This window comes from Castanea sativa, chromosome 9, assembly GCF_040712315.1.
Source record: "Castanea sativa cultivar Marrone di Chiusa Pesio chromosome 9, ASM4071231v1".
NCBI lineage: Eukaryota > Viridiplantae > Streptophyta > Magnoliopsida > Fagales > Fagaceae > Castanea > Castanea sativa.
Genome location: NC_134021.1, coordinates 39276498 through 39302508, shown reverse-complemented (window position 1 = coordinate 39302508; position 26011 = coordinate 39276498). Strand labels below are relative to the sequence as shown.

The 26011-nt window shown below is 32.5% G+C and overlaps 1 protein-coding gene across 3 annotated transcripts; it reads left to right on the top strand.

The window, feature by feature from the left end:
* Positions 1–4846: 4846 nt before the first annotated feature.
* LOC142609660 (cystathionine beta-lyase, chloroplastic-like) lies at positions 4847–18165 on the top strand. Of its 3 annotated transcripts, XM_075781314.1 has the most exons (14): positions 5450–5504; positions 5626–5694; positions 5883–6000; positions 6116–6228; positions 10771–10841; positions 10960–11051; positions 11361–11448; positions 11526–11637; positions 14078–14174; positions 14272–14353; positions 15920–16037; positions 16327–16434; positions 16523–16625; positions 17429–18165. In XM_075781314.1, exons 3-14 carry the CDS (start codon positions 5952–5954, stop codon positions 17602–17604), a joined length of 1209 nt encoding a protein of 402 aa, XP_075637429.1. In that variant the 5' UTR covers positions 5450–5504; positions 5626–5694; positions 5883–5951; the 3' UTR covers positions 17605–18165. The 3 variants fall into 3 exon arrangements, with proteins under 3 accessions (XP_075637430.1, XP_075637429.1, XP_075637431.1); XM_075781315.1 differs by lacking the exon at positions 5626–5694 and having other exon boundaries at positions 4847–5504; XM_075781316.1 differs by lacking the exon at positions 5450–5504 and having other exon boundaries at positions 5653–5708.
* Positions 18166–26011: the final 7846 nt, after the last annotated feature.

Here is a 26011-nt window from a genome sequence, read left to right as displayed (position 1 = left end):
AAGACTCGATGCATGTTGTAGTCCCCTGCCCATATGCTGACGACGAGCGCGTCGTCATGTGGGTGGTGAAGGCGTTGTGCATCTTCTTCCGAAAACCCGATGCTGGGGTTATCTCGTTGCGACACTTTCAGTGAGGAAGCTGTCGACTAGACGCTTTGAACCATCCACAAGTATGTCTTTCTGGCCTTTTTGGACGACTTTGCAGAAGTAGTGCCCCTACAATCATCCGTATATCCCCTACAGGTGGTCTGGGACGCTCATTCCCCCGTCAGGGATTTTGTTCCTGGAGTTAATCTGTTCTCTCCTTCCTCACAAACCTTTGCAACCTTCTTTGCCTAATGAGGGCTTCAATTTGTTGTTTTAAGTCATAACAGTCCATCGTATCGTGGCCATGATCGCCATGAAAACGGCAGTATCTGTCTGTTGGCCTTTTGTTCGGATCTCCCTTCAGCTTGCTAGGAAACGTCAGGGTTCCTTCATCTTTGATTTGCATTAACACTTGGTCGATTGGGGCTGTGAGGGGGTGAAGTTCGTGAAACTTCCCGTAGGCGGTTTGGGTCGTCGATCTTCCCGTCGTTCTCTGGTTCTAGCCATTTTTCGTCCTTTGTCTGGTTGTGTATCTTCCTACCTTTCCCTTTTTTTAGGTTTTTCCTCTCGAGCCAGCAAGGCATCCTCCGCGTTCATATACTTCGTTGCTCTGTAAAACACTTCGGACATGGTCTTTGGATCATTCTTGTACAAAGAAAACAGGAACTTACCCTTTCGCAGCCCGTTCGTGAACGCTGCTACTAGTATCTTGTCATCTGCCTCGTCTATCGAGAGGGCTTCCTTGTTAAAGCGGGCTATGTATGATCTTAAAGTCTAGTCTTCTCGTTGCCTAATGTTCATCAGACACGAAGTAGACTTCTTATGCTGGTGACTCTCGATAAAGTGTGATACGAATTGTGCGCCTAATTCCTTAAAAGTGCTAATGGAATTAGGTGTCAGCCTACTATACCAGTCCCTTGCAGGCTCTTTCAACGTGGTGGGAAAAGCCCTACACATGATCTCATCTGGTACGCCCTGTAGATGCATTAAGGTCTTGAAGGACTCCAAGTGATCCAATGAGTCCTTGGATCCGTCGTAATTCTCCACCTGAGGCATGCGAAACTTTGGAGGAAGGGGACATGAACTCACAAGCACTGTGAAAGGTGAGTCTGTTCTATGGACTAGGTTGTCCAGGTCGCTAGAGATTCGTCCTTTGAGGGCATTCATCATCACATCCATATGTTCCCTCATCTCCTGCATCTCAGCTACTATGTGAGTTGGTAATGTGTCTGATATGGACGGCCGGTTGGTCCCCTGCCGCTCCGGTCTAGTCGGAGCGTTGCTACCCTTAGGCCCTTTCGCGTTCCTCCCCTCCGGACTAGCACCTTCCTGGTCTTCCTGTGGTGCGCTTGGGTGTGCATTCCTTTGCCGCAGTTGCTCTTCCAAATCATGATTCTGCTTGGTTAGGCGCTTAACCGCCGCCGTGAGTGTTTGGACTTGCCTTTCTAAAGCTGTGGCGTGCAGTTCGTCACCTTAATTGTTGGTTGTTGCCATCGATCGAGTGAGTACCATGCAACTTTTTGTCTCAGGAATAGAGCAAAGGCTAAATAATCTATTTCCCATAGATGGCGCCAATTGATGATGCCGAAAAAATAACCAGTAAGTTGCAAGCACTCCCAAATCGAAATAACACCTCCAAAATGAAAAGAGAAGACCTAACAAAGAGACCAGTGTGGTGCCGGCCAAAAACCCTCCGAAAGTCAAGTTAGAGTCTTTTTACAACCCTAGAGTGCTAGAGTTGAGTTAATTATGCGTACCTTGATGCGAGAGTTTTTGGGGTATTTATATTGGTGTAGGGTTATCACTCATGCCTTGGCCAGGAAACCCTTTCCTTTTAGGATAACACTTCTTTCGATTCTACATTCCTTATAGAGTTCTTTTCTATATAGGAGTCTTTTTATTATGATCAAACGTGTAACGCAAGAACTCCATATATTCACGCTTGTGTGGAGATCAAGCAAAGCCATATCAAACATATCGCGTGATGTAGGTTGATTCCCATTAGGAATCTATGACGCCTAATCAGTACCCGACGGAGACCCAATGTTGCCACCGTCCACTACGTGTCCTTGTAGAATTGATTCGTCGACCCACCTCATGTCAACACCACTCCGTCGTGCTTTACGAGGAGAGATCTGTCTCATACTTTTATCCTCTTCACATAGAATCCACAAACTTGGGAGATCAACTTTCTTCTCATCCTCATCCACTTGTGGAATCTGAACTTTTCCATATTAATAACTTGTTGCTTACAATTCCAAGAGGTTAGTTAAATGGTTTATAAGGTCTCGTGAGATTTTGCGTTTGAAATCACTTGCTAGTATTATGGAGTCACCTTTAAAAAATTCCTTATTGTAATAACCTAGTGTGTGTGAGAGAGACTTGGGACAACATATTCCCAATGAAATAATCAGATATTCGAATAGGTCTGAATACACTTATTTATAATAAAAAAAAATTATTGCTTACCAAATGACTAAAATAATATAATACTACCACTTTTCCTTTTGAGTGGCTTGTAATTTAATATGAGAAAAGTTAATTGATGTCTTAAGAGTATTGGTTTAAAAAATATTTTAAAAAATTTTGATGAAGAAAAAAGTAACTAATTTTTTGCATAACTTTTTATATTTTGTATAAAAGTAGTTTAAAAACTTTCTTAAAGTAGCCATCAAATGTCCTAAGAGTGCTTGTTAACTGGATTAAATATTAATAGCTATGAAGTATGACTATTAGGTACAAGTTTTTTTTTTTGTGGAGAGGAGGTACAAGTAAATTGAGTGATGGTCATAGGTCACCTACAAGAATCTGGCTTTTGTTCAATAGACAGTGCCACTAAACACGTGTCTATATCCTGATGGGTCTAATGACCACTAGCCACTGAACAGAAACTAAACCCTACCTACAAATTAAATGTAAATTAAAATACTGTCCTGAGTTGCTGGATCCCGGAACTGCAAATTTAAGAATGTAAATTAAAAGTTATCTGTGCGGGTCCAACAACTCCGGACAGTGTTTTAATTTACATTTAATTTGTAGGACCATCACTCATTTACTTGAACCTGATACCATAATTAAAACCCACTCAAAAGGACAAGTTATTAATGTGGTGAATTTCAGATTGTAAAGGGATGAGGCCCAAAGGCCCCAAACCCAATGTGATCTGCACAGTATGCGTTTTGTATTGAAAATGAAAAAAAAAATGGCAGTGGGAAAACCCACTACGCTTTACGGGATATCTTGTAATTGTTTTAATTAATACCAACACTTAATAATATTTTATCACTTTTTTTTAAAAAGAAAATCTATGTACACAACAACAATATTATGGATATCTATTTTTTTCACACCAATTTGTTGATTTGCATGGCTGTAAGTGATTAATTAAAAGTGGTGAATTCATGTAAATAAAAATGAGCTGAGAATGTCCACTACTTATTACTTACAGTTGCACACGTCATATTATAAAATTGGTTATAAAACTAAATGTGTTCCTAGAATTATTTGTTAACACAATTCTTGTGCCATTACTTCTTTCATAACTTGGATATATAAACTTTGGATTTTTATATATCATTTACCCAAAAAAAAAGTATGTATATATTCGGACATGCACTAATATCCTAGTATTAATTTAAATATACCAATATACCCCATTCCCTTTAGGTACAAGTATAATTAACAACAATAACAATAAGTTTTAAAATTTAGAATCAGATATAAATTCTGAAGGGATACTATATTTTCTTAAAGCATACTGGTCAATATTTAAATTTTACATTAAATTAATTTAGTTCTTTCCCTTCTCTCTAGGCTTGGAAGCCTAACAATTCATTCGGGTGGAAAATAAATGAAATAATTACAAATCTCATCTGTAAATTATTTTACGCACATACATACACACAAATATTGTCAGAGGTGGCACTGGTTTACAATGATCAGATGCAGGATCCACTTGAATAATGTCAAGAAATTAAATAAATTATAAAAGTTCTGGGTTCAATATGTAACTCTCTACAAAACTATAAGATTTAATTTGAAACCTCCAATAAGCTATAAGGTTTTTAATTTTTTTTTGATAAAAAAAATAATTTTCATGGTCCCATCCAACACCTTATCCCGGCCAATTATTATGCATTATTTAAAGCTAACGACTATTGAACATAAGAATCACATACCATTAAAAAAAAAAAAAACATAAAGAATCACATGCATAGTAAGATATGCATGTGTCCACTTAGTCGAATATATCAAAGAGCATCAGTATTGATTTATTTCAATTCTATCATATTTTACCATCTAAAAACTCACTTTACCAATTACACAACACCATTTTTCAATACACCCAACATCCCAACTTTTATTTTTCTATTCTACTCATTAAAATAATATATCTTCACAATAAAATATATTTTTTCATTTTTTGTTTTTTCTCAATTTTATCCTCCACGTGTGTACCTTCCAGAATCCACCATTCCTTTACTTTTGACCTTCTTCCAAACTACTCCTCCTCCATCATCCAAATCAACCTAACTCCTCCATCATCCATATCAACCTAGATTGACGAAACTAAAAAAAAAAAAACCATCATGCCGTCCCAACAAACCCATTTGAACAAATCAAAATAAAAAATCCAAATCCAAATCCAAAAAAAAAAAAAAACCATCATGCCGACCCAGCAAACCCATTGGAACAAATCAAAATCAAAAATCAAAATCCAAATAAATAAATAAAAACCATCATGTGACCCAGCAAACCCATTCAGCCAAATCAAAATCCATCATCAAACCTAGCAAACCCATCGGAACAAATCCCCCAAACACCAACCCAAATGCCAAACGTCAACCCAAATCCGATCCAAACGCCAACCCCAACGCCACCAAAACATCACCTAAATCCGACCCAAACGTTGGAAACCCATGAACAAACCCACGCCGAAAACCCATGAACAAACTCATGACCTCCACGCCTCCACCACAGAAACTGATCGAGCCTCCATGCCGTTGAAGAAGAGACAGCAGGAAGAAGAGAGAGTAGAAAGAAAGATAATGTGATTTAATTGCAAAGAAAGGAGAGAGAAGACTAAACGATTAAAAAAATATTTTTTTGTTTTTACCATTGAGCTACAGTGCGATTCTAAGAATCGCACTGTAGCTCAGTTGTATTTTTTTTTGCAATAGTTGTATTTTACAACTTTTAATGGAGATCTGTTTTGGGCCTAAATTGTAAACTAAAATGGGATTTGGCCTACATTTGAGATTTGGCCCATTCAATGCTGATGCTCAGGCACTAACTGCACCTGCTGATAAAATCCACTTGTTGAAATTATATTATATATATGTGATGCTTTACCATCAAACGTAAGACTTCTGAAAGAACTCTCGATTTCCTTCTTCCAGCATCTGTCAATCTGAAAGGCAAGCAAGCGACCAATTCTCTATGCTTACAGTATTTTATCCTTTGGCTGCATGATAGACTCAATACTATATGGCTGCATGCATGGAACCCATTTCTCATATTTGATTCATGAATGAACAGTTAACAATATCGAAGCCTTGTCTTGCTTGGTCTTAATTTTGAAGAAATTTGCTTGAGCGGCTGCAAGTGGTGGAGAAAACTTTGTATTTTTATTTTAAGCGCGTGTGTGTGTGTGTGTGTGTGTGTGTGTGTGTGTTTGTTGAAAAAACTACACAATATAGAAAAAGGACTTTAAAGTTGTTGTTGCTGTTTTCTTTTCAAGTTGTTTTCCCTGATATTGTAAGCCATTAACCAGAGGTTTTGATTGTTGTGTTTAGGGGTTAACGGCTAGGAACTTCTGAATAAGTTTTGGATTCATTAAGTTGAATTGCTAGCTTGACAGAGAAATGGGCAGCAACTCCGATTTGCTTGATGGTGTTGAAGAGCGCTTAAATAGTATGTGTGGTTGTCACATTGATGATATACTAATGGTTTTGGTTTCGTTGATTCTATTGGAATAGTTGGTTTTTCATCAATTTTGTGGTTGGTAACTGTCGGGTTTTGGTTGCAGAAATAGAAGTAAAGGACCCAAGTATTTCAACCATGATTCAACATTTTGAGAACAAGTTTGATCCTTGCAATGCAACAAGTACACCACTTTACCAAACGGCTACCTTTAAGCAGGTAATACTAGACATCTCAGATCAGAAGTGATGTTTTTGTCTGAAGGACTGGACTATAATATTGGATCAACTTACATAATTTAATAACTTTTTGATTGAATGCATTTTTAGGCAAATCCATTGTTAGATTGCATTCTCTCCCTTGTGTGTGTGTGCATGTTTGTTTCTCCAAAAAAGTTTACATGCAATATCTCCTTATATGCAGGGCCGGCCCTAGGCCTAGGCCACTTAGGCCACCGCCTAGGGCCCCTACCAAAGGAAGGCCCTAAATTTTGGGGAAAAAATTGATATATATTTTTTAAACAAATAGAGATATAGGGAAAAAAAAAAGTTTTATAATTTTTCTCTACTTTTAAAAGGTCCTAAAGTATTGAGTAATGCTAGAGACAACTTTAAATATATGAATCTTACAAATAGAGTAATGCTATAGTTTTACAAACTATTTTACAACATTTTTGCAAATTGTTACCGTGACCAACTTCTTACTGGTTCTCATCCTGGGCCCAATGATAACATCATTTTATTTATTTATCTCTAATCTTTCACCACATCATCAGTTTGTAAAATTTTTTGTAAAAAAATTTATATCTCTAGCATTTTTCCTTACGAATATATGTGTCACTAATCGCAAGAAATAATTTAGATAGATGCTAGAAATATTATTAATTTTACTTGAAAACTTTACAAATTGATGTAACAATTAATATGATATGTGGACGTTAATAAATTATTTAATGCATTTTTGAATTATTTGTTGTGATTAATGATACATCTTTGTAAGCTTTATGTTCTAAAATTTATAATATCCCTAACACTATTCATTCAAATACTTGTTTATTATCTTCTTGAAGTGTCACTAATCGTATTCATTTCTACATTGTTAAAAAGTTTTTTTTACTAAAATTTGTTATATCTTTAACATTTTTCCAAAAAAAAAGCATATTACAAAATAAAAGGAATAGATTTTTGTTATAAAGAAATTATGATATTAAATACTAGTTAAATATTATTTAAATATTATTTAAGTGATAACAAAAATGCCCTATTTAAATATATTGCCTTAGGCCTCCAAATTTGTTGGGCCGCCTCTGCTTATATGTACCCTAGGGCCTACATGCACATACAGATGCAAGATCAAAAAACAATAATTATTTCGTCTATAAAATGTTCAAATCTCAAGTTTTTTGAACTTTAAAATTGTAAACAAAACATAAGTTTATAAATAAAAATAAATAAATTATATTTGATTGATATGAAATTTGGTGTTTGTGTTAAGAAGATATAATTTAATGTTGGAATTTTCAAACCATTACTCTTATAAAAAGTTATGGAGTGGTAAAATATTAAGCTGCAGTTTTACAAAATAGAAAATGATTCTAAACCCCCCACCACACACGCTTATATGTATATGTAGACATGTATTTGCTTGAAAAGAATAAGAAACGGTTATTTATTCAATTCACTTCTGGCTTGTTAATGGCATAGCTTTTAATTAAAGAATTTTCTTATATCTCATATTAGTCGGTAACTTATGCATGCATGCGAAAGTTTAACAAAATATGATTTTTTCCTCTCTATTATTTTTATGTCTAAATTAAAAATTAAAAATTATGGTAGTTATTATTACTTTTTATTTTTATTTTTTATATAGGATAGAAATTCTACTCTAACCTAATCTAAGCGTATATATGTGTGAAACTTGCTCCTGTAGACTTGAATTTCAGCTCTTGCACCTATACCTTATAGGCACTTAAACTTATGAAGTGACCTTGATGCCAAGGGTGCGCGGTGGGATCATTACTTATTAATAAGCATGTATTATGATTGTATTTGCATATGAAACTATATATTCTATGATTTTAAGAAAATATGATATGCCTAGCTTCTAACCCATGTTTGGTTGGAGTCCCTTACCAAACAAGCCCTCAAGGTTAGGTGTTCAAAATTTAATTTTAGAGGTAAAAAAATAAAAACATTTTATGAATTTTTTTGGGCCAGGTCTGGTCTAAATGTAAAGCCGCCCCTGCTCCTTCTGATTCCTTTGCTTAACTATGTTTCTGAAGGCCATTGTCCATTGGGTTAGGAACAATAAAATTTGCAAATCCATTTCAAGAGTCCAGCCACAAGCACATTTTGGGTGAAATGTCAGGTCCTGAGCAGTTGGATTTTTGGAGTTTGAAGCTGACCCAGATCATGCTGGATCTGGGTAAGGGAACTTTTTGAATATGAAGCTGACCCAGATCAATTTATTCTCCAAAAAACTCAAGAGAGGGTATTAGGATCTTCTAGAGTTTTTAACTCTACATTGAGTTTTAAAATCCTATGCATTTATTTTAAAATGAATGGATTTGCTCATGAAAGATTTGATCTTATGACTTCCGTTTCATGATGATAATCTTTTACTATCAAATTAAAATACTAATGACTTTATTTTAATTTTTATTTGTGCGTGTAGGTGGGATTTTATTTTAGAGCATTAACATTGGCTAGGGGTGTGCATGGGTCGGGTTAAGGAGATTTTTTGACCCAACCCACCATGGTGAGTTAAAAAAATTCAACCAAATCCAATCTATCACATAAGTCCAACTCAACCCAACTCGGGTTGGGTCGGGTTGAGCCCATGGGTTAGACATTTTTTTTATTACTATGACTATTAAATTGAGAAAAAAAATATCATACCTGCCACTTGAGTTGATAAACAAAATATGCATTAATATATAAACTAATATTCCAACTCAGTTATACATTAATATATGAACTAATATACATTAATATTGGCTTTTAAATAGGATAGGGGGAAGAGCTAGTTATTTTAAAATTTTATTAATTATATAATATATTTTAAATATATATTAAATATATGGGTGGGTCGGGTCGGATTTGATGGGTTTGAAATTTTATGACTCGAACCCAACTTGACCAGTTATCAAAAAAAATTTTGTAACCCAACTCAACCCACCAAGCCCTAAAAATAGACCAAACCCGGCAGGTTGGGTTGGGTCGGTTTTGGCAGGTTGGTTGCACAACCTCAAATTTAGCATCAAAGCATTGAAAGTGGGCATTAGCCGGAAATGTAGTTGTAAAAATATTTACAATCAAGCTACATTACCATCCTATATCTAAGACAGTACTGTAACAAGATTGTATAATAAAAAATTGTTTTTTCCCTTGGACATAAATGAGTGTGATGTAATTAGAGAGAGAAGAGAGGTGTTTTATATTATTTTATTTTATAATTTATATTATTTTAATGTGTTGTATGTTAAAATAAAAGTTAAGATATTGGGTGTATTATAAAATAGTATAGTATAATATATTAAGTAGTTCTTAAGATGGTAAGATGAGATTTTTTTTAGAAGTCTAGATGCTGATGCTCTTAGGTTAGTTGAGTTAATTGAGACACACGAACCAAATTAAGAATTGATAGAAACTGATTTGCATGTCAGCTAATATTTCTTGGGCAATAGAGAGCATTTAACCTGGATTAATATGGGCTTGGGGTTATTATGAAGGACAATGAATGTTTCTAATATGAGCATTATTCAAGCCGTTGCAATTTTTTTTTTGGTAGCTGTTAGGGAAAATGAGTGCTTTATTGAAGGGTTTGAACTTTGAAGGAATCAAAAGGAAGCTGGTATCTACTTCAATTAGTTAAAAAGGAAACTGTTGATTTCATTAATTGGATTAACTAATTACCTTGCATTTGCAACCTCTCTAATCTGTGATGGGTGTATTTATTGTCCATTTTGATTCTTGGAGGAGGTTTTTTTTCCCTTCTTATGCAGTTTCTTTTCTTCTTTTAGTTAGAGCTTCATTTTATAGGAGGAGGGGGGGGGGGGGTGGGGAAAGATTGATGTATTTAAGGTTCTAAAAAGTACGAATTTTTAACCCTTTTTTTTTAATATCTATATCACATTTTCATTACTTATTTGTCAACACCTTTTAATTTTAGAAGATTAAGGATTTTATTAATTGGACATAATTCAATTGCTGTTTAATTTTTTTTTTCAAATTTTATAGATCTCTTTTTCCCACCCTTTATACTAGAGAGTAGAGAGTTGAAAGTTAAAGCCCGTTTGGTACGTGTGTTTAAACAACAATTTTCAATTTTTTTGAAAATATATGTGGATGAAAAAGTGTGTGTAAAAATACGTGTAATATTGTTTAAAAATTGAAAACATGTGTTTAAACACATGTACCAAACATGCCCAAAATCACTAAAACATCTGTTTACTTTTGTTAGATGGACTGAACAAAGACTGGTGTGATAATCACCAAGTTCACTAGTGTTGGCAGGCAGTAACCACAACCACAACAAACTCACACACACACACACACAAGTACACAAGGATTGTGCCTGTAAAAGGGTATTAAGCATAAATTTTGATTTTGAATTTAATTGGACTTTGGATGTTTGTACTCTATATGTCACATGAGAAATGTGCTTTTTTTTTTTTTTTCTTTTAATAAATAATATCTTGCTCTCCCTATATTCTAAATTTTTTGTTCCGACTTAAACTGTGTCTTTAACACTGTTATGCAGCCTTGTGCAATGGGAAACGGCCCTTATGATTATACAAGAAGGGAGAATCCTACGCGGGATACACTAGAACAGTGAGTCTTTTCGCTTGTTTTACATGTGCAGATGCAGTTAAATCAGTTTTTTCTCAATATATTTTTTTCTTTTTCTGTTTTATTTTTGATAATTCTTAAACTCACTCTGCCTTCTCAGCCTTCTAGCCAAGCTTGATAAAGCAGATAGAGCATTTTGCTTCACTAGTGGAACAGCTGCTTTGGTTGCTGTTTCTCATCTTGTTGGACCTGGTGCTTCTCAATATCATTAATTTCAAGTATTTAAGTTTCATGTAGTTATCACAAATAACATTTCATATGCATTTATTGGATTCTCAAAGGAATATGCAGTCATATAAGCTGGATTGGAGTCCATTGGGGTTGTAAAACCCTTATTGCATGCAGATTTTTTTATTGTTTGTGAGACTCTTTTATGCATTAACTCAATAAAGAAAGAATGAAAAAAACTCTTGATTTGAATTTTCTGTTGGTTGCTGATTGAAAATTGTTGAAGTAATCTAAAAATTTTCACTTTATTAATTACTAAAAGTGCCATTTTAGGTATGGAAATTGTTGCCGGAAATGACCTGTATGGAGGTTCTTATCAGTTGCTGACAAAAGTATTTCCAGAAAGAGGAATAGTGGTGACGTTAGTATTACCTTCTCTTTCCTTCATATTAATTAACTCCAATTGGTATTTAACATTATAATGCTTACAATGTGCAGGCAAGTGAATACAAGTGATTTGGAAGAAGTTGCGTCTGCCATCCGATCCCAGACAAAGCTTGTGTGGCTGGAGAGTTCAACCAACCCTCTACAGAAAATATCTGATATTAGGGTATGATCTCTTGGTTCTAAATTTAAGAAATTAGGTTATTTACTACCTTTTTTGGTAATTTATTTTTGAGTCAAAGATCATAAGCAATGAAGAGAATTATATTATATAGCTATTAATCCACCAAGATTCTATGTATAATAGCTTATATCTTATGTTGGAGTAAGTCCTTTTCTGGTAATGCTGCTTGAGAAGGTGGTGAAGGTACTGAGGGACGTTGTCATGGGTGGAAATTGTCTTTGGATGGGGCCTTTATTAGAAATTTAAGGCCGCTTGACTGGTTGTGAATCTTGTGATAACACTAAGTATGCTGGATTCCTCCATTCTATTTTTTTCTTTTGATCGTTTACCAAGTTCGTTCTGTAAATCAATTTTATCATTTAATATTAAGTTCAGAAACAAAAACTTATATGTCATATAAGCAACAAGCTTGTTTGAAGCCCCTATCAAACCCCAGCATATTTTGATTCAGAAGTATGTATTTTGAATTTTAGACCCATATGATATGAGGCTTAAGTTCTCCGCTAGCTTCTTTGCATTTTTTGAGAGCAAAACATAAAAACTGCACTCCAACTGAGCCAACAAAACCTTTTAAACTCAAATGAGTTGAACTCTTTGTTCTGAGTAATATTAGAAAAAATTAACAGAAATTCAATGAGCTATTCTATTTTCCTGTCCTCCATTTTCGTGACCAATAAACATGGCTTAGCAGTATACAGTTAGGTTATGATTTTCATTTAAAATTAATTGTGCTATTCTAATTCCCTGCCCTATACTAAATTTTATGCTAAGGAATAAAGTAACAATATAAGGGTAGCATAGTCACATTCATACTGTTGATCAAAATCTACTTGTAGTCATTATGCGGTGACTTTTCTTATTCTAAGGAGTAATCATAAGCTAGTTTGTTAATGATCATTTCATTTTAATGAAAAATGTTTTGCATTCAAAAGCTCATAAAACTACCATCGTGCACGCTTGGTGTGGTGGTCACTCCAAAAATATAAATGCTTGTAGAGTGTGGGAGGCAAGGGTCAGGGTTCAAGTCTCCAAGATGGAGTTTCACACACATTTACACTTAGATTAAACTAGAGTAGAAATTATATCTTGTATATAAAAAATAAAAATAAAAACTCATAAAACTGGAATATCAGTTGTGAATTTAGTAGTTTACTTCATGATTTTGCTCTAGCTGCTAATTGACTAACCTTGACTGTTTGAAGTGCCAATAACATCACTAATGCCTGTTAGAGCATTCTCATCAAGGATCTCAAAAATTTTAGTATTTAGCATTTCAAAAACCCACTTTATTTATTTTAACAACTCACTTTATAATACATCCAACATCAAAGATTTTATATTTTTTACTTCATTATTTAAAGATAGTGAGACGTACAGAAATCCGGTGAGCTACAGTGGACTGTCATAGATAGCAGTCCACTGTAGCTCAGATGCTAAAAATTTTAACACTAACACTTGTTGTAGTGTGCTTTTTTGGAATGAGATGCTAAAAAATAGCATTTCTAGTTTTTGAGAGCTTTAATGCGAATGCTCTTAGGAATTTCAAGTTTGATGATTGGATTGTGTCTTCATCATTTGACAGATGTGGAAATGGCTGAGGGAAATCAAGGCGTGAGTTCCTAAATGATTTTAATTATAAGAATAAATATATATAATGTGTGAAATATTTCAATGGTCAAGGACAAAACATCAGTGATACTTTTTTCTTTTTCTCTATAAATTTGCCTTTTATCAGTTTATGTTCATTTTTTAATACAAAAAAGATTTAAAATATAAACTTCCTCAGGGCGAGACCAAGGTTTCCCTCAAAATTATTTATGGCAAATGTTAACAAGTACCGTGTGGTGCTTGTTAATGTTGGACTAATGTAGGTCACACTAAATAAAAAAATTGAATAAATAAAAGAAAAAACATAAAATTAGCCCCACAACTTATATTAATATCTTTTTTCTGTCTATAAAACTAGCCCCACATTTTATAAAGCTGCAAAAAAATGACATAAAACTATAAAAGAAATGACAAAAAGCTGCTGTTAATGGGCACCTTATGGTGCCCGTTAACACCGCCCATTATTTATTATTAGTTGTTCCTGGCTGAATATTCATTAGATTTTATTAATGTTTACTATATTAGGCTCTGGTATTGCATTTCACATTGAACATTGTTGCTGATAATGTGAAGAAATGTGTCTGTAGCGAGATAATCTGTTACAATTTACAACACCTCTTTTTTTGGTGACCGTGAAAAGTGTCAATCGTTGTCCCTGATTGGTATAATTGGATTTCCTCATGTTTATATGATAAGAACTTTCAGTATCGTATTATCTGTTAGTTTTTTTTTTTTTTTGTGTGTGGATAAAAATCATATAGGATGGTTCTACTTTCTAATGGAAAAAATTCTTTTTGTGTTGATCCCATTTCAGAAAATAGCAGAGATGGCTCATGCACATGGTGCTCTTCTGTTGGTGGATAATAGTATAATGTCACCTGTATTGTCACAACCGCTGACACTTGGAGCAGGTTATGAACATTCTGCTTGAAAAGTAAAGTTGGGTTTTACCAATTCTAAAATTCTGCCTTAAAATCTAGTGTTTTAACAGTCCCTTCTCTCTTTTAGACATTGTTATGCACTCAGCTACAAAATTTATTGCTGGACATAGTGATGTCCTGGCGGGCGTGCTTGCTGTAAGAGGGGAAAGGTAATACCTCTTTCTTTCTTTTTTCCTGAATGTAATTTGTTTCGACTGTACCATTTTAACTTCCATTTCATTTCGCCTTCTCCCAAAAAAAAAAAAAAAAAAAAACCATGTAGTCTTTGGAAAATTATGAACCCAATTGGAAGTTAATAACCTTGCTGCTGACCAAAATGGCATGCATGTATTGAAAGGATTGAAAACCTTGAAAAGATAGTTTGGTTGTTCAAGCTAGTAGAAGGTCTTCAAGATGGTGGTTGTTCCACCTGGTCAGCTAGTACTAAACTCCATGATAAAAAATAGCTTAAGAATTCTTTGCTATTTTTTTAAAAAAAATTTTAATTTTGAGTTTTCTATGAATAATATTGTCTATCATGGCCTTTTCCTGTTCCTCTGGTGGGAGTTATTGTGTCTACATCTATGGCTATTGCATAATTCTGGTTTAATTAGTCCTTGAGACTTAAGTTTGGGATAAAATTAAAGTAGTGGCTATTGATTGATAACTTATTTCTTTTTCTTGTAATTGTTTTCCTAAAAATTGTCTGGTTGGCATTTTACCCTGCCTTGGTTGTTAGTGTAAGTTATCAATTGCCGATTTGTGGTCCTATTTATGCATGTTCTTATGTTTTCATTTTTTTTTTTGGTTGATAGGATTGACTTTAGACATATTTAAGTGATGATAAATGAAAATCCTAGTTATGTGTGTGTGTATTGATGATTTAAATGGCAACGAGTTTGAGATCTATATTTTTTAATAAATTCCCATTTAGAATATACTCTCAGCTCAAACATGTCTTTTCTCATTCGTAAGTGCATCAAAATGGATCGAAATAAACCGAAGTGGATCGAAATGAATCGAAGTGGACCGAATAGATTGAAGTGGACTGAAGAGGACCTAAGTGAACCGAATGGACGACATTGGACGGAAAGGACCAACATGGACTGAATTGGAGTAAATGGACTGAAGTGGACCAAAATTGACTGGACCAAGTGGACCAGAATGGATCAAACTTGGCCGAATGAACTGAAGTGAACTGAAATTGACCAAAATACTACGTTGACGTGGTCTAACAAAAGTGTAACAATAATAAATAATAACACTTCAACTTTTAAATATTATATTTGGCAAAGTACAAAATGTCATGTAATATGTGGGGATTAGACTTTTTAATTTACAAGCAAATTGGGGTTTAGTGGTAAAATATACACTTTTCTCCCAGCAGGGCTTGATCCCAATTGCATTTCTTATTATAGTATTACACACCTAGAATTATTAACAATCATTACGCTTGCTACTTAAGTTGTTAGGAACCATGTTTTGTATGTAAGCAAACTTGCGTCCTAAAGGAAAAATTATCTCATGCAATAGGTGTATACAACACTACTCTCTCACATGTATGTGGGATTCACACATGTGCACCCCATATGCATATGAGAGTAATGTTGCATCTATTTATAGTATCTTGTGTAATATTACACAAGATACTACCTTGTTCTAGAGAGACTGTTCACCTTAGGTTCATGTTATTGCGTTTCTTTATATAACCTCACCACTGTTCTCATATTATCCAGCTTGGCAAAAGATTTGTATTTCCTACAAAATGCAGAAGGCTCTGGTTTAGCTCCATTTGACTGTTGGATCTGTTTACGAGGAATTAAGACAATGGCCTTACGAGTTGAGAAGCAGCAGGTGTTATTTCAAACCTTCTTTCAGAGCCTAGAATTAGTAAATTTTATCTTATAGATGGCAATAGAGATAGCTTTGTTGAGACTTCTTGATTATAAAGAGTAGACAGGGGTCCTACTGACTCCTTTGCTTCTTGTCTATGGTATGATGTCTAATCTGGAATCATTCTCGAAAAGCAGATAATATATTTCAATTCTGTCTTTGTTATTCTTCTGCCTCTTGTTCTATTATAATGATAAAATATGCTCGTGGATTCTCCTATTGAGAACGGATGTTTTCAAATCGTTGGCAGGAGAATGCCCAGAAGATTGCTGAGTTTCTTGTGTGCCATCCACGAGTGAAGAAAGTTAACTATGCTGGTCTTCCTGATCATCCTGGCCATGACTTGCATTATTCTCAGGTACTGTCATAGGATAGTTCTCTGAGATTGATACTGCAGTGGTAATGCCCACCGCTTCTACAAATATTTATCGGTTTAACTCTTGCAGGCAAAAGGAGCGGGGTCTTTGCTTAGCTTTTTGACGGGCTCAATGGCACTCGCAAAGCATGTTGTGGAGACTACTAAGTACTTCAGCATAACTGTTAGTTTTGGTAATTTTCTCCCACCTAAAGTTCATTCAATTTAAAAAAAAAAATTCAGTGATGACTTTGTCCACGTTATCACATGGCTGAGAAATTGACACATAAAAATGTTTCCATCCATCTTGATTATTATATTATGCAAGAACCCATTTTTGTCTACCCTTATCGATTTTTTTGGAAAATAACCATGCAGGCTCCAATTTGAAATCTACCCATGTACCCTCTCTCTCAACTGTTGCTTGGTGTAGAGTCCTATGTGCTTTGCATTGCACTTGTCTTATGTCTAGTATGTTCTCTTTCATGGGACAGTCATATTACAAAAGTTCATTAACATGTATCTCCTTTTAAATTTGAAATTTTGTTACATAATGTTATCTGTAGCAGTGAAAAAACTTAATAAATTCAAAGTCAAGGAGTTTGTCAATGCCTCACTCTGAATTAAAAAAAAAAATCATGTGCTTCTTCGCCTTTCTAGTTGAACACTAATTTCTTTTTATCTTGAAGTACACAGCTAAAAGAGTAGTAGGTGATTCCCTATAAAACTGACTTAAAAAGTCAATTTATGCACATTTTGATGCGCAGTAGTGTTGTATCATGTTGAGTAAATTCTGATACGATCAAATTCTGATTTACATCCTTTCTAAGATCTCTGGTAGTGAATCCTTCGTGTCAACGTTCTCTTTGGTGGAAATCAATTTTAAATTAGCATTTTCGATAAGACTAATGTTGTTTGACAAGTCATGAAGTCTGGTATAGATTTTCAGAAAAATTCTTTGTTTTTGTAATTGTTTTTATCTTTTTATGATTCATAGGGAGTGTGAAGTCCCTCATAAGCATGCCCTGCTTTATGTCACATGCAAGCATACCAGCCGCATTGCGCGAGGCCAGAGGCTTAACTGAAGATCTTGTTCGTATATCAGTGGGGATTGAGGATGTGAACGATTTAATTGCTGATTTAGACAATGCTCTTAGAACTGGGCCTCTATAGGTGCTTTTAGATATCCAACCTTAAGCACTTGATAGGGATAATGAACTGAATCTGTTTCAAATTGTTGACACAATGATACAAATCAAATGATTCGTGCTTAATATTTATGTGGTGTTAGATTTGGGTGCAGCATTCTCTATCTTTCTGTCAAAAAAGATTTGGGTGCAGCATTATTCTGAGGTACTTTCAATGTATTCGGATTTGAAAGAGACATCCATTTTTGCCAAATCAGCCCTTTTGTTTGTAAAGGCTGTAAATGGGCATTTTTATATGTTGGTAATAGCAATCTTTGAAGTAGACTATAACTAGCCGACGTCCGATGTGGATACTACAGGCTCAGGCTCATGAAGAAATATTTTGTAAAAAATTATCGTTATGCCACATATATAATGCTTACTACGTGGAACGATATTTGAGGAATTAGCTTCAATTATACTCGTCTCTTAGCACATGCATTATGTGCAGAGAGACTCGTCTGTTTTTTTCATTCATCATAATTATAGGTTGATGCAATTTTCTTAGCTCAATTGGTATTTCTAAATGAAACATCTGGCATTCTAATCTCCTCTCCCATTAATTGTAACTAGTAAGTTTCCCGTGCGATGCACGGATACTGTTGTAATATTTTATGTAAATTTATTTTTGAAAAATATTAGACATGTATTATAGCATATTTATTATAAAATTTTGTTGGTAATGAGTTCATTATAAAAAGTAACAATTATAAATTGCTTACATATATCTATTATAATTATTTTGTTCAAGTAATGAGCAATAATTAAAACCATTTTTTTTAGAGAGTTTCAACTTATGGCGTCCGCTCTTGATGATAGCTTTTTTATCATCAGACTAAGATACCAATCAGTTTTTGGTGTAGGCAAGGATTGAACCACAGATCTCTAATACAACCATCAAAGATTTTACCAGTTGAGCTAACTGAAACCCACTATAATTAAAACCACTTGGAGTAATATTATATAATAAAAGTTGATAAAAGTATATTAATTCATTCTATATTATTGATTTTTATTATATGATGTAATAAAAAGCTTCATTACAAAATATTTTTTTTTGTTTTTGTTTCTTCAATCTTTGTTATTAAGGTATGGTGATGCTTGTTATCATCATCAGTTTTTCTATCTTCAATGTTTGAAGTTTAGTCCATCCATATTTGTTCAATTTTTGAGCTTTCATCATTTTTTTTCCTTTTGTTGCATCATTTGTGTTAATCACTAATGAATTGGCATCGAGAGATTCTTAATTGGATCTTATAAAGTTTGGACTTTGTCGCTAAGATTTTTCATAGTATTTGCATTTATATTAAATTTCAATGATGTTACAGTTTTTTGTAAATATTTTTATTTTTTATTTTTGTTAATTTTGAAATAGTGCAGCAAAAAGAATTAATATAGCATATTGAATTGTGTATTTTTTTTCTTCCATACCTTTTTATCATTTGAAGGTGTATCAAAAATCTTAGCAACTATGTAATTTTCAAAGCCACCCTTTAGATTGAATTTACGTAAATGAAGTAGAGAAATCTATTTTTTTCCTAATTTTTTTTTTCAAATCATGTGGAATTCGTTCTCCAATATCAATATTTTTACAATAATTTAAATTAGTTGTACCTCAATTTATTTTTCAGCATAATATCTTGTAGATTCAATTAGGATTTTCTCGACATCTCAATCAAATATCACAAAATTTGTTTTGATAGTTATATCAAAAACTTCAATTTGAAGTAGTTTGCAATTGTATATATATAGGAGTTATAGTGAGATAAATATATTATAAATATTTGAAGAGTATGTAGTTAATGTGAGTGCCTCTAACTTTGGGATAGAAAGATTTATTTTTTGTTTCACATTTTGCACACCAAATGATTTTGCTTATGATTTGACATTACTTTCATAAAGTACGCACAAAATGTAATACCAACCTATTGTTGTATCAATGTTACTTATTATTGCAATACCCTAGCAGTTTACATCTTGCAATGAACTTTGAAATTAATATGTATTAATATGATGTATGATTATTGTTTTACGTAAATGATGAGTATAAATTGAAATGATTAACAAACCTATTTCGTAGGATCTCATTCAATGCATTTTATCTTTACTATTGTCTTCATAATATTTAAAGATAAATCCTTCTATGAAAATTTTTTTGCATGTATTTTTGGTATTTCTTATATAGGATCATGTTTTTTACCATTCCTATCATTGAATTTTTTTAAAGAAAATATTAAGTTAATGGCATTTTGTGAGATAGTATATGATATTTATTAGACTTTTTTGTTATTATAAATTTTAAAAATATGCACTTGTCAATTATTTTAGCAACCTCAAGGATCTTAAGATTTATATATATTTTTGTTGCACTGGTTGATGACAGAGAATTTGTTTGCATAAATTGCATAGAACATTATTAATAGACAAACGCATATTGAGTTGAAATTGGGGAAAAATGAAGACATGATTTCATGAAGATGAGATTTTCTAGAAGTATCACCTATACGTGGGGAGAAATAAGAGAGTTTGTAAGAGAGTAAGAGTTTTCGCTTTGATTTACACGTGGGAATGGTCAAACTTGGGTCATAATATGTAAGGTAAGAACTGACTTGAGTTTTTTATAAGGTTTGGTCTACTTTTAAAAGGTAGTTTATTTTATAGTGAATTAATTTTGGTCTAATGGGTCTAATTGTCAAGAATAGCCCATATTTTATATAATGGTTGATGAGGAATGAAGAAAAATAAAGTACTCCAGACTGTCCATGGTTATCCACACCAGCAGTCGTCCAAAAGAAAGCACCAGGACGAGGCTAACGTCCATGGTCGTCCATAGACGAAAACATACCTGCAGTCAAATTAGGCACAACCGCATCTACTCGTCCTAGGAAAGCTATCAACCCCGTCTTGAAGGGGTTCGTCCATAAGAGGAAAAACCTCCTTTAGAAGCAAGGTATATACAACAAGAGGACCCTTGGACAAGCCCTTTACACTTCGGAATCCTTGAGTACATGTCACCACTCTGTAACATGCGCATAACTTCCGGTGACCGTTATATGAGAAAATATAACTCCTAAACGGTTGTGGAAGTTATCATTGAACCCTCACACCTCCTCAAATCCAGGGGAGGTTACAAGCCCAATAACTGTTCCTTGGACACTATATAAACACCCATTCAGACCAGAAAAAGATACGCTTTATATTTCCCAAAAAGTTGGAACTCCGAAAATATAGAGAGAAAACTAACTTTGCCATCGGGGGGTTTTTAGCCGACAACCCCGGTCACCTTTGATCGATTTTCTTTCTTTTCCAAGTCATCGAAAGAGCAAGTAGTCTTTTTAAGTCCGAAGCATCCAGCCTACTGATTTTTTTCGCATCATCAATAGTAAAAAAAAGTTATTATAATCTATTGGGTAACAATTAAAAAAACTTAATAAAAAGAGGTAAAAAATGCTAAATTTATATAATAGTAAAAATAAGTTACTATGATCTATTGGGTAATGGTTAAAAAAACTTAATGAAAAAAATGTAAAAAATGTTAAATACAATATTAGAATGCCATGTGGTAGGACAATAAAAAGAAGTTACTATGATCTATTAGGTAACAGTAAAAAAAACATAGTAAAAAGAGGTAAAAAAAGCTTATATAATAGTAAAAATGAGTTACTATGATCTATTGGGTAACGGTTAAAAAAACTAAATGAAAAAAGGAAAAAATGTTAAATGTAATATTAGAGTGCTACGTGGTAGGACCTTATGCACTTTCACATGAGGTCTCTGCTTTTATATATATATATATATATATATATATATATATATATATATATATATATATATATATATATATATATATATATATATATATTAATATTGATGATTGACTATTAAATTTTTTAAAAAAATGAAGTCATTATTTTGTGTGATTGGTCTATTTATTTTTTTATGTTAGGTTGCATCACAAATCAATGAGTAACAAAGCATAAATGTAATCAGATAAATACATAAATATCAAATTGGGGGGAATGAAAACTTTGACATTTAAAAAAAGGCCTATTGACATTTAATCTATCATTTCAACTCGTAAAGAAATCAAAAAATGGGTCAGTTAACACTGATTGATTATTGATTTAAATAATAATTATTCCTGAAACTATTTACCCGAACTATTTCAATTTTTCCATATATTTTTCATGATTCTCAGGAACCATGAATTGCATAAAAAAAAAGTGAATGAACAAAAGTGAATATGAAATTATGAAGAAAAAATGGTAAAGCAATGAGGTCAGCAATTGAACAAAAGTTAAATGCTAGGATAAAAAATGAAATGTAAAAAGTGGGGGGAAAATGACCATACCTTTATCTGGTGCGTGTTTGAATCAAATTTTGTTTTGGATTTTTTTCCTACTTCAAATTGTAGATCCAATATGAAATAAATTTTTGGTCTAGAACTCCCGAAACTTCAACAAAAAGGGTAAAGGAAAGAGATAAACAAGAGAAATGATATGTCCACAACATTTTTACAACAAATCTTAAGTGGCAGGTTGTTACTGGTTGTTATTGTTGGGGCAAAAAAGTAATCTTAGTGTTAAGTTCAAATTTGAACCAATAATAACTAACCACCTATGATTTGTTGTAAAAATATTGTAAAAATGTTGTGGACATAGCACCTCTCGACAAGCAATATTCAAAATTAAATGATAGAATGACAATAATTAAAAAAGGTAAAATATGCTCATTATTTTTTTCAAATAAAAAAAATCGAATACTTATGCACTTTCAAAAGGTAAATATGAATGAAAATTAATTTGGGCTGATAAAAGACATCTAATCAAGTAAGAAACCATTATCAATCAACATGAAAAATATAGAAAAACCCACCTAGCATCAGGATCATAGGCACAAAATGAAGGAATTGGAGATATAGTGCAATGAAGAGGGAAAATATTGTGTGCTGGGTGTGGTAGTTTTCTTATTTTAAAAATGACCATATCTTATCCAATTTTGAAAGAACGTGGAGTTTTTTTAAAATAAAGTTTTATACGTGATTTTAACTTTTGAATTTGGCATGAGAAAAAAAAAAAAAAAAGTGAGAGGGATGGAGATTAGTGATAATTGTTAAATAGATGAGAAACTGAATTAAAATTCAAATATATGCGAAGTTTCAAACCGTTTTTGAAGTAAATATCCCCAAAAATTTAGTTGTGATAAACTAAAGAGATTTGAATTTTTGTAATGGGAGATTAGAAGTTTATCTAAACTGAAGGATTTTAAAAATTTGTAATATGACTTTTTTTCCCTTAATAATCACAATTTGTTAACTTTTTAACTCTTACGTTTGTTTGTAAGGGTAATTTAGTTTGTAAGTAGTATAGATTAGTGGTATAGATTTGTTTGAGATTAAAATTAAAAAAAAAAAAAAGGAATAAAAAACGTGCTTGATTTTTTTTTTTTGGATAGAACCATTCTTCTTCTTTTTTTTTTTTGCTGCTGTTGTTGATAGGAATTGGATAGAACCATTCTTGATAAGAGAGTTTGCATATTTTTTTCTTTAAAGCAACCAAGAGTTTTTTTTTTTTTTAAGGATAACTCAGAGTAATTGAATTCAAATAGGAAACAAACTTATCAAATAGAGAACAGATGGATTTGAATTCTAACATGTAGTGAGATGAATGTGATTCTAGAGTCTTGGATGGTTTGAATAATGTCAAATTACGCTTTTAACCTTTTGTTGTCTTTTATAGCAAATAAAATTAAACTAAAGGCTATATTATTTTTTAGAATTTGTATGAGGATATTTTGATACGCCGGACGAAACAGAAGAATCCTCTTATTAGTAGTATAGATTATATGCTGTTAGAAAAATGAGGAAATGTAAATTTTTAGTATTAATAATATAATTAAGAATATGAAAATATTTCTTGAATGTGTTGAAAAATATTTGATTATTTCCACTATATTACTCTCACAATTATTTTTATATATTCTTAATTGCTTCTTAAGGGGTAAATTTGCTTTTGTATTTTGTTGAATTTTGTTTAACAGTTGCTTAGCAACTGAATTTGAGTAAAAAGACCTTATTTCAAACCAACTGTTTCTAATATAAATTTTAGGAAAAAACACCATAAAAATACCTTTTTTTATAAATAATTGAGAAATTTTATTTCTACAACACTTTCACAAAAAATCCTAAATAGCAAGCTATTACTAGTTGTTATTGGTATATTCAAATTAGAACTAGTAACATCTTTACCATCTAAAATTTGTTTGTGAAAGTATTGTGAAAATATTACAGATATAACACTTTAAATGAAAATTTTAAGTATGAATCTTGTCTACATCATAAATCGATTGGTATCTTAGAACAGTGATAAAGAACAATTATTATGGATTAGACATTGTAAATTGAAATTCTATTATATCAATCAAAAAAGAAAAAAAGAAAAGAAAAGGAAAAGTTGGAATTTTTGTTTTTCTTTCTATTTTTTTATGGAAGATAAGCTAGGATTTCTAAATAAAAACAATAAGACAATTTGAGAATATCCAAAAAAAGGATGAACCTGATATTTTACTTAAAAAAAAAAAAAAAAGATTTCCATCTTTTAATAATTATATATATATACAAAAGATAACTCAGAATCTTAAAAAAAAAAAAAGTTATAGTGAGAGATAAAAAACATTAAAAAAAAAAAAAGGCGAGAAGATAAAAAAAATAGTGATAATTGTTTCAAGTTTATCTCAAAGAAGTTGTATTATTTCAATATTTGATTTTTTTTTCTTTTTTAATTTGAATTTGACTATATAAAAATGGAGGATACGCTGTTTAAAAATTTGATGGGTTTTTTCCTTTCAAAAAAATAAAATAAAATTTGGGGTTTAAAATTTTTTATTTAGCTTATTTATTCGTTAAGTTAACTGATTGCTGGTACTACAGGAAATTCAAAAAATTGAGTTCAAAACAGAGAATCATTTATGGTATATGGTGTAAGGATTATGTTAACGGATGTTCTTAAAACAAATTTTAATAAATCATAATAAAAAAGTTTTGATATTACTTTCATGAAAATATAGAAAGTTTCTAACAACATTTATTATTTTATTATTCTCCCAATAAAATGGTTCTAAAAATAGCTCATAAACTAATGCCCTTAGCGCATTGGGTAACATTTTTTATGATGTAATAGATAGGGGTTGAATGCCAGATTAGTGGTTTCCACTCCTATATAAGAGGTTGACTACATAATCCAAATAATACACTATAATACAATAGCTAGCTCTCTCTCATCTCACTGGCAGATCATAGTATCATATACAGCGTGAAAATCGAGTCGAGATCAGAGCAACACAACTGCATTGAACTTTTACAGCGAAAATTGATTAGGATTGAATTGCACTAAAAATACAAATTTGTGAATGGTTAGAGCCATGTTCAGAACAGTCCAAACTAGCTCGAGTCGATGTTAGATTCCGATTGTCCCAATCTGTGTACAAACTAGAGACCATATCAGCTATAGCTCTAAAGTGACAATTGAATGAAAGAGTTACTGTTTTGAGTTTGAAGGGTGTGGAAAGTGAGCTAGTGAGAAGATGAAGAGAGTGGTTTTGCCAATGGAAGTCTCGGTTAATTTTTACTTGTATTATTGGAAAAGTATCAATTTCCTACCATTCAAATTTGTCAACCTAATTCTATAAACAAATATTCATTGATAAAACTGTTACCATCAATTTTTTTTTTGGCTATGGAAATAGGAAAACTACTATTTGCCAGAGAGACAGAAGACCCCATGTTCCCACGGATTGAGATCAGGTGTAATATTTAGGATATTGCACTTGATGCAATAGCATTGAAAGGTGGAGATTAAGAGTTACAAAAAGTAACTTTCAATCTTAACCATTAAATAAAAAAATATTAAAAAGATGTAAAAAGTTAAAGTTAAAGTTAAAAGTTAAAAATGTAAAAAGATTTGTGAAAGAAGTAATATAATTGCTAAAGCAATTGCACCTGATGTCAATCCATGATACCACTCAGCTTCTTGTCCATATTGACAGCTTAAAAGCGTGATGTATGACTGGAATCCCACAAACTGGGAAGAGTAAGCACAAAAAAACAATTTATTTAATTGTTTTCATTTCATTAATGTTTCTACATTTTAGTCCAACTTCTCGTCCTACCTTTCCCCATGGCACAAATCTGCAAAACAACTGACTGATGCCATAAGGTTTTATTTTCTTATTCCAGAAAACCTAGCAGCACAAAATCACAGAAAAATTCACTGAAAATTACCCAATGGTACTAAAGAGTGAAATTTTCCATGATTTTTTCTAGAGTAAGTTTATTGACCCACCAAAATTGATAACAAATTTCATACTTGTACGAAGTGGCAAGTTGTTAATAGTGG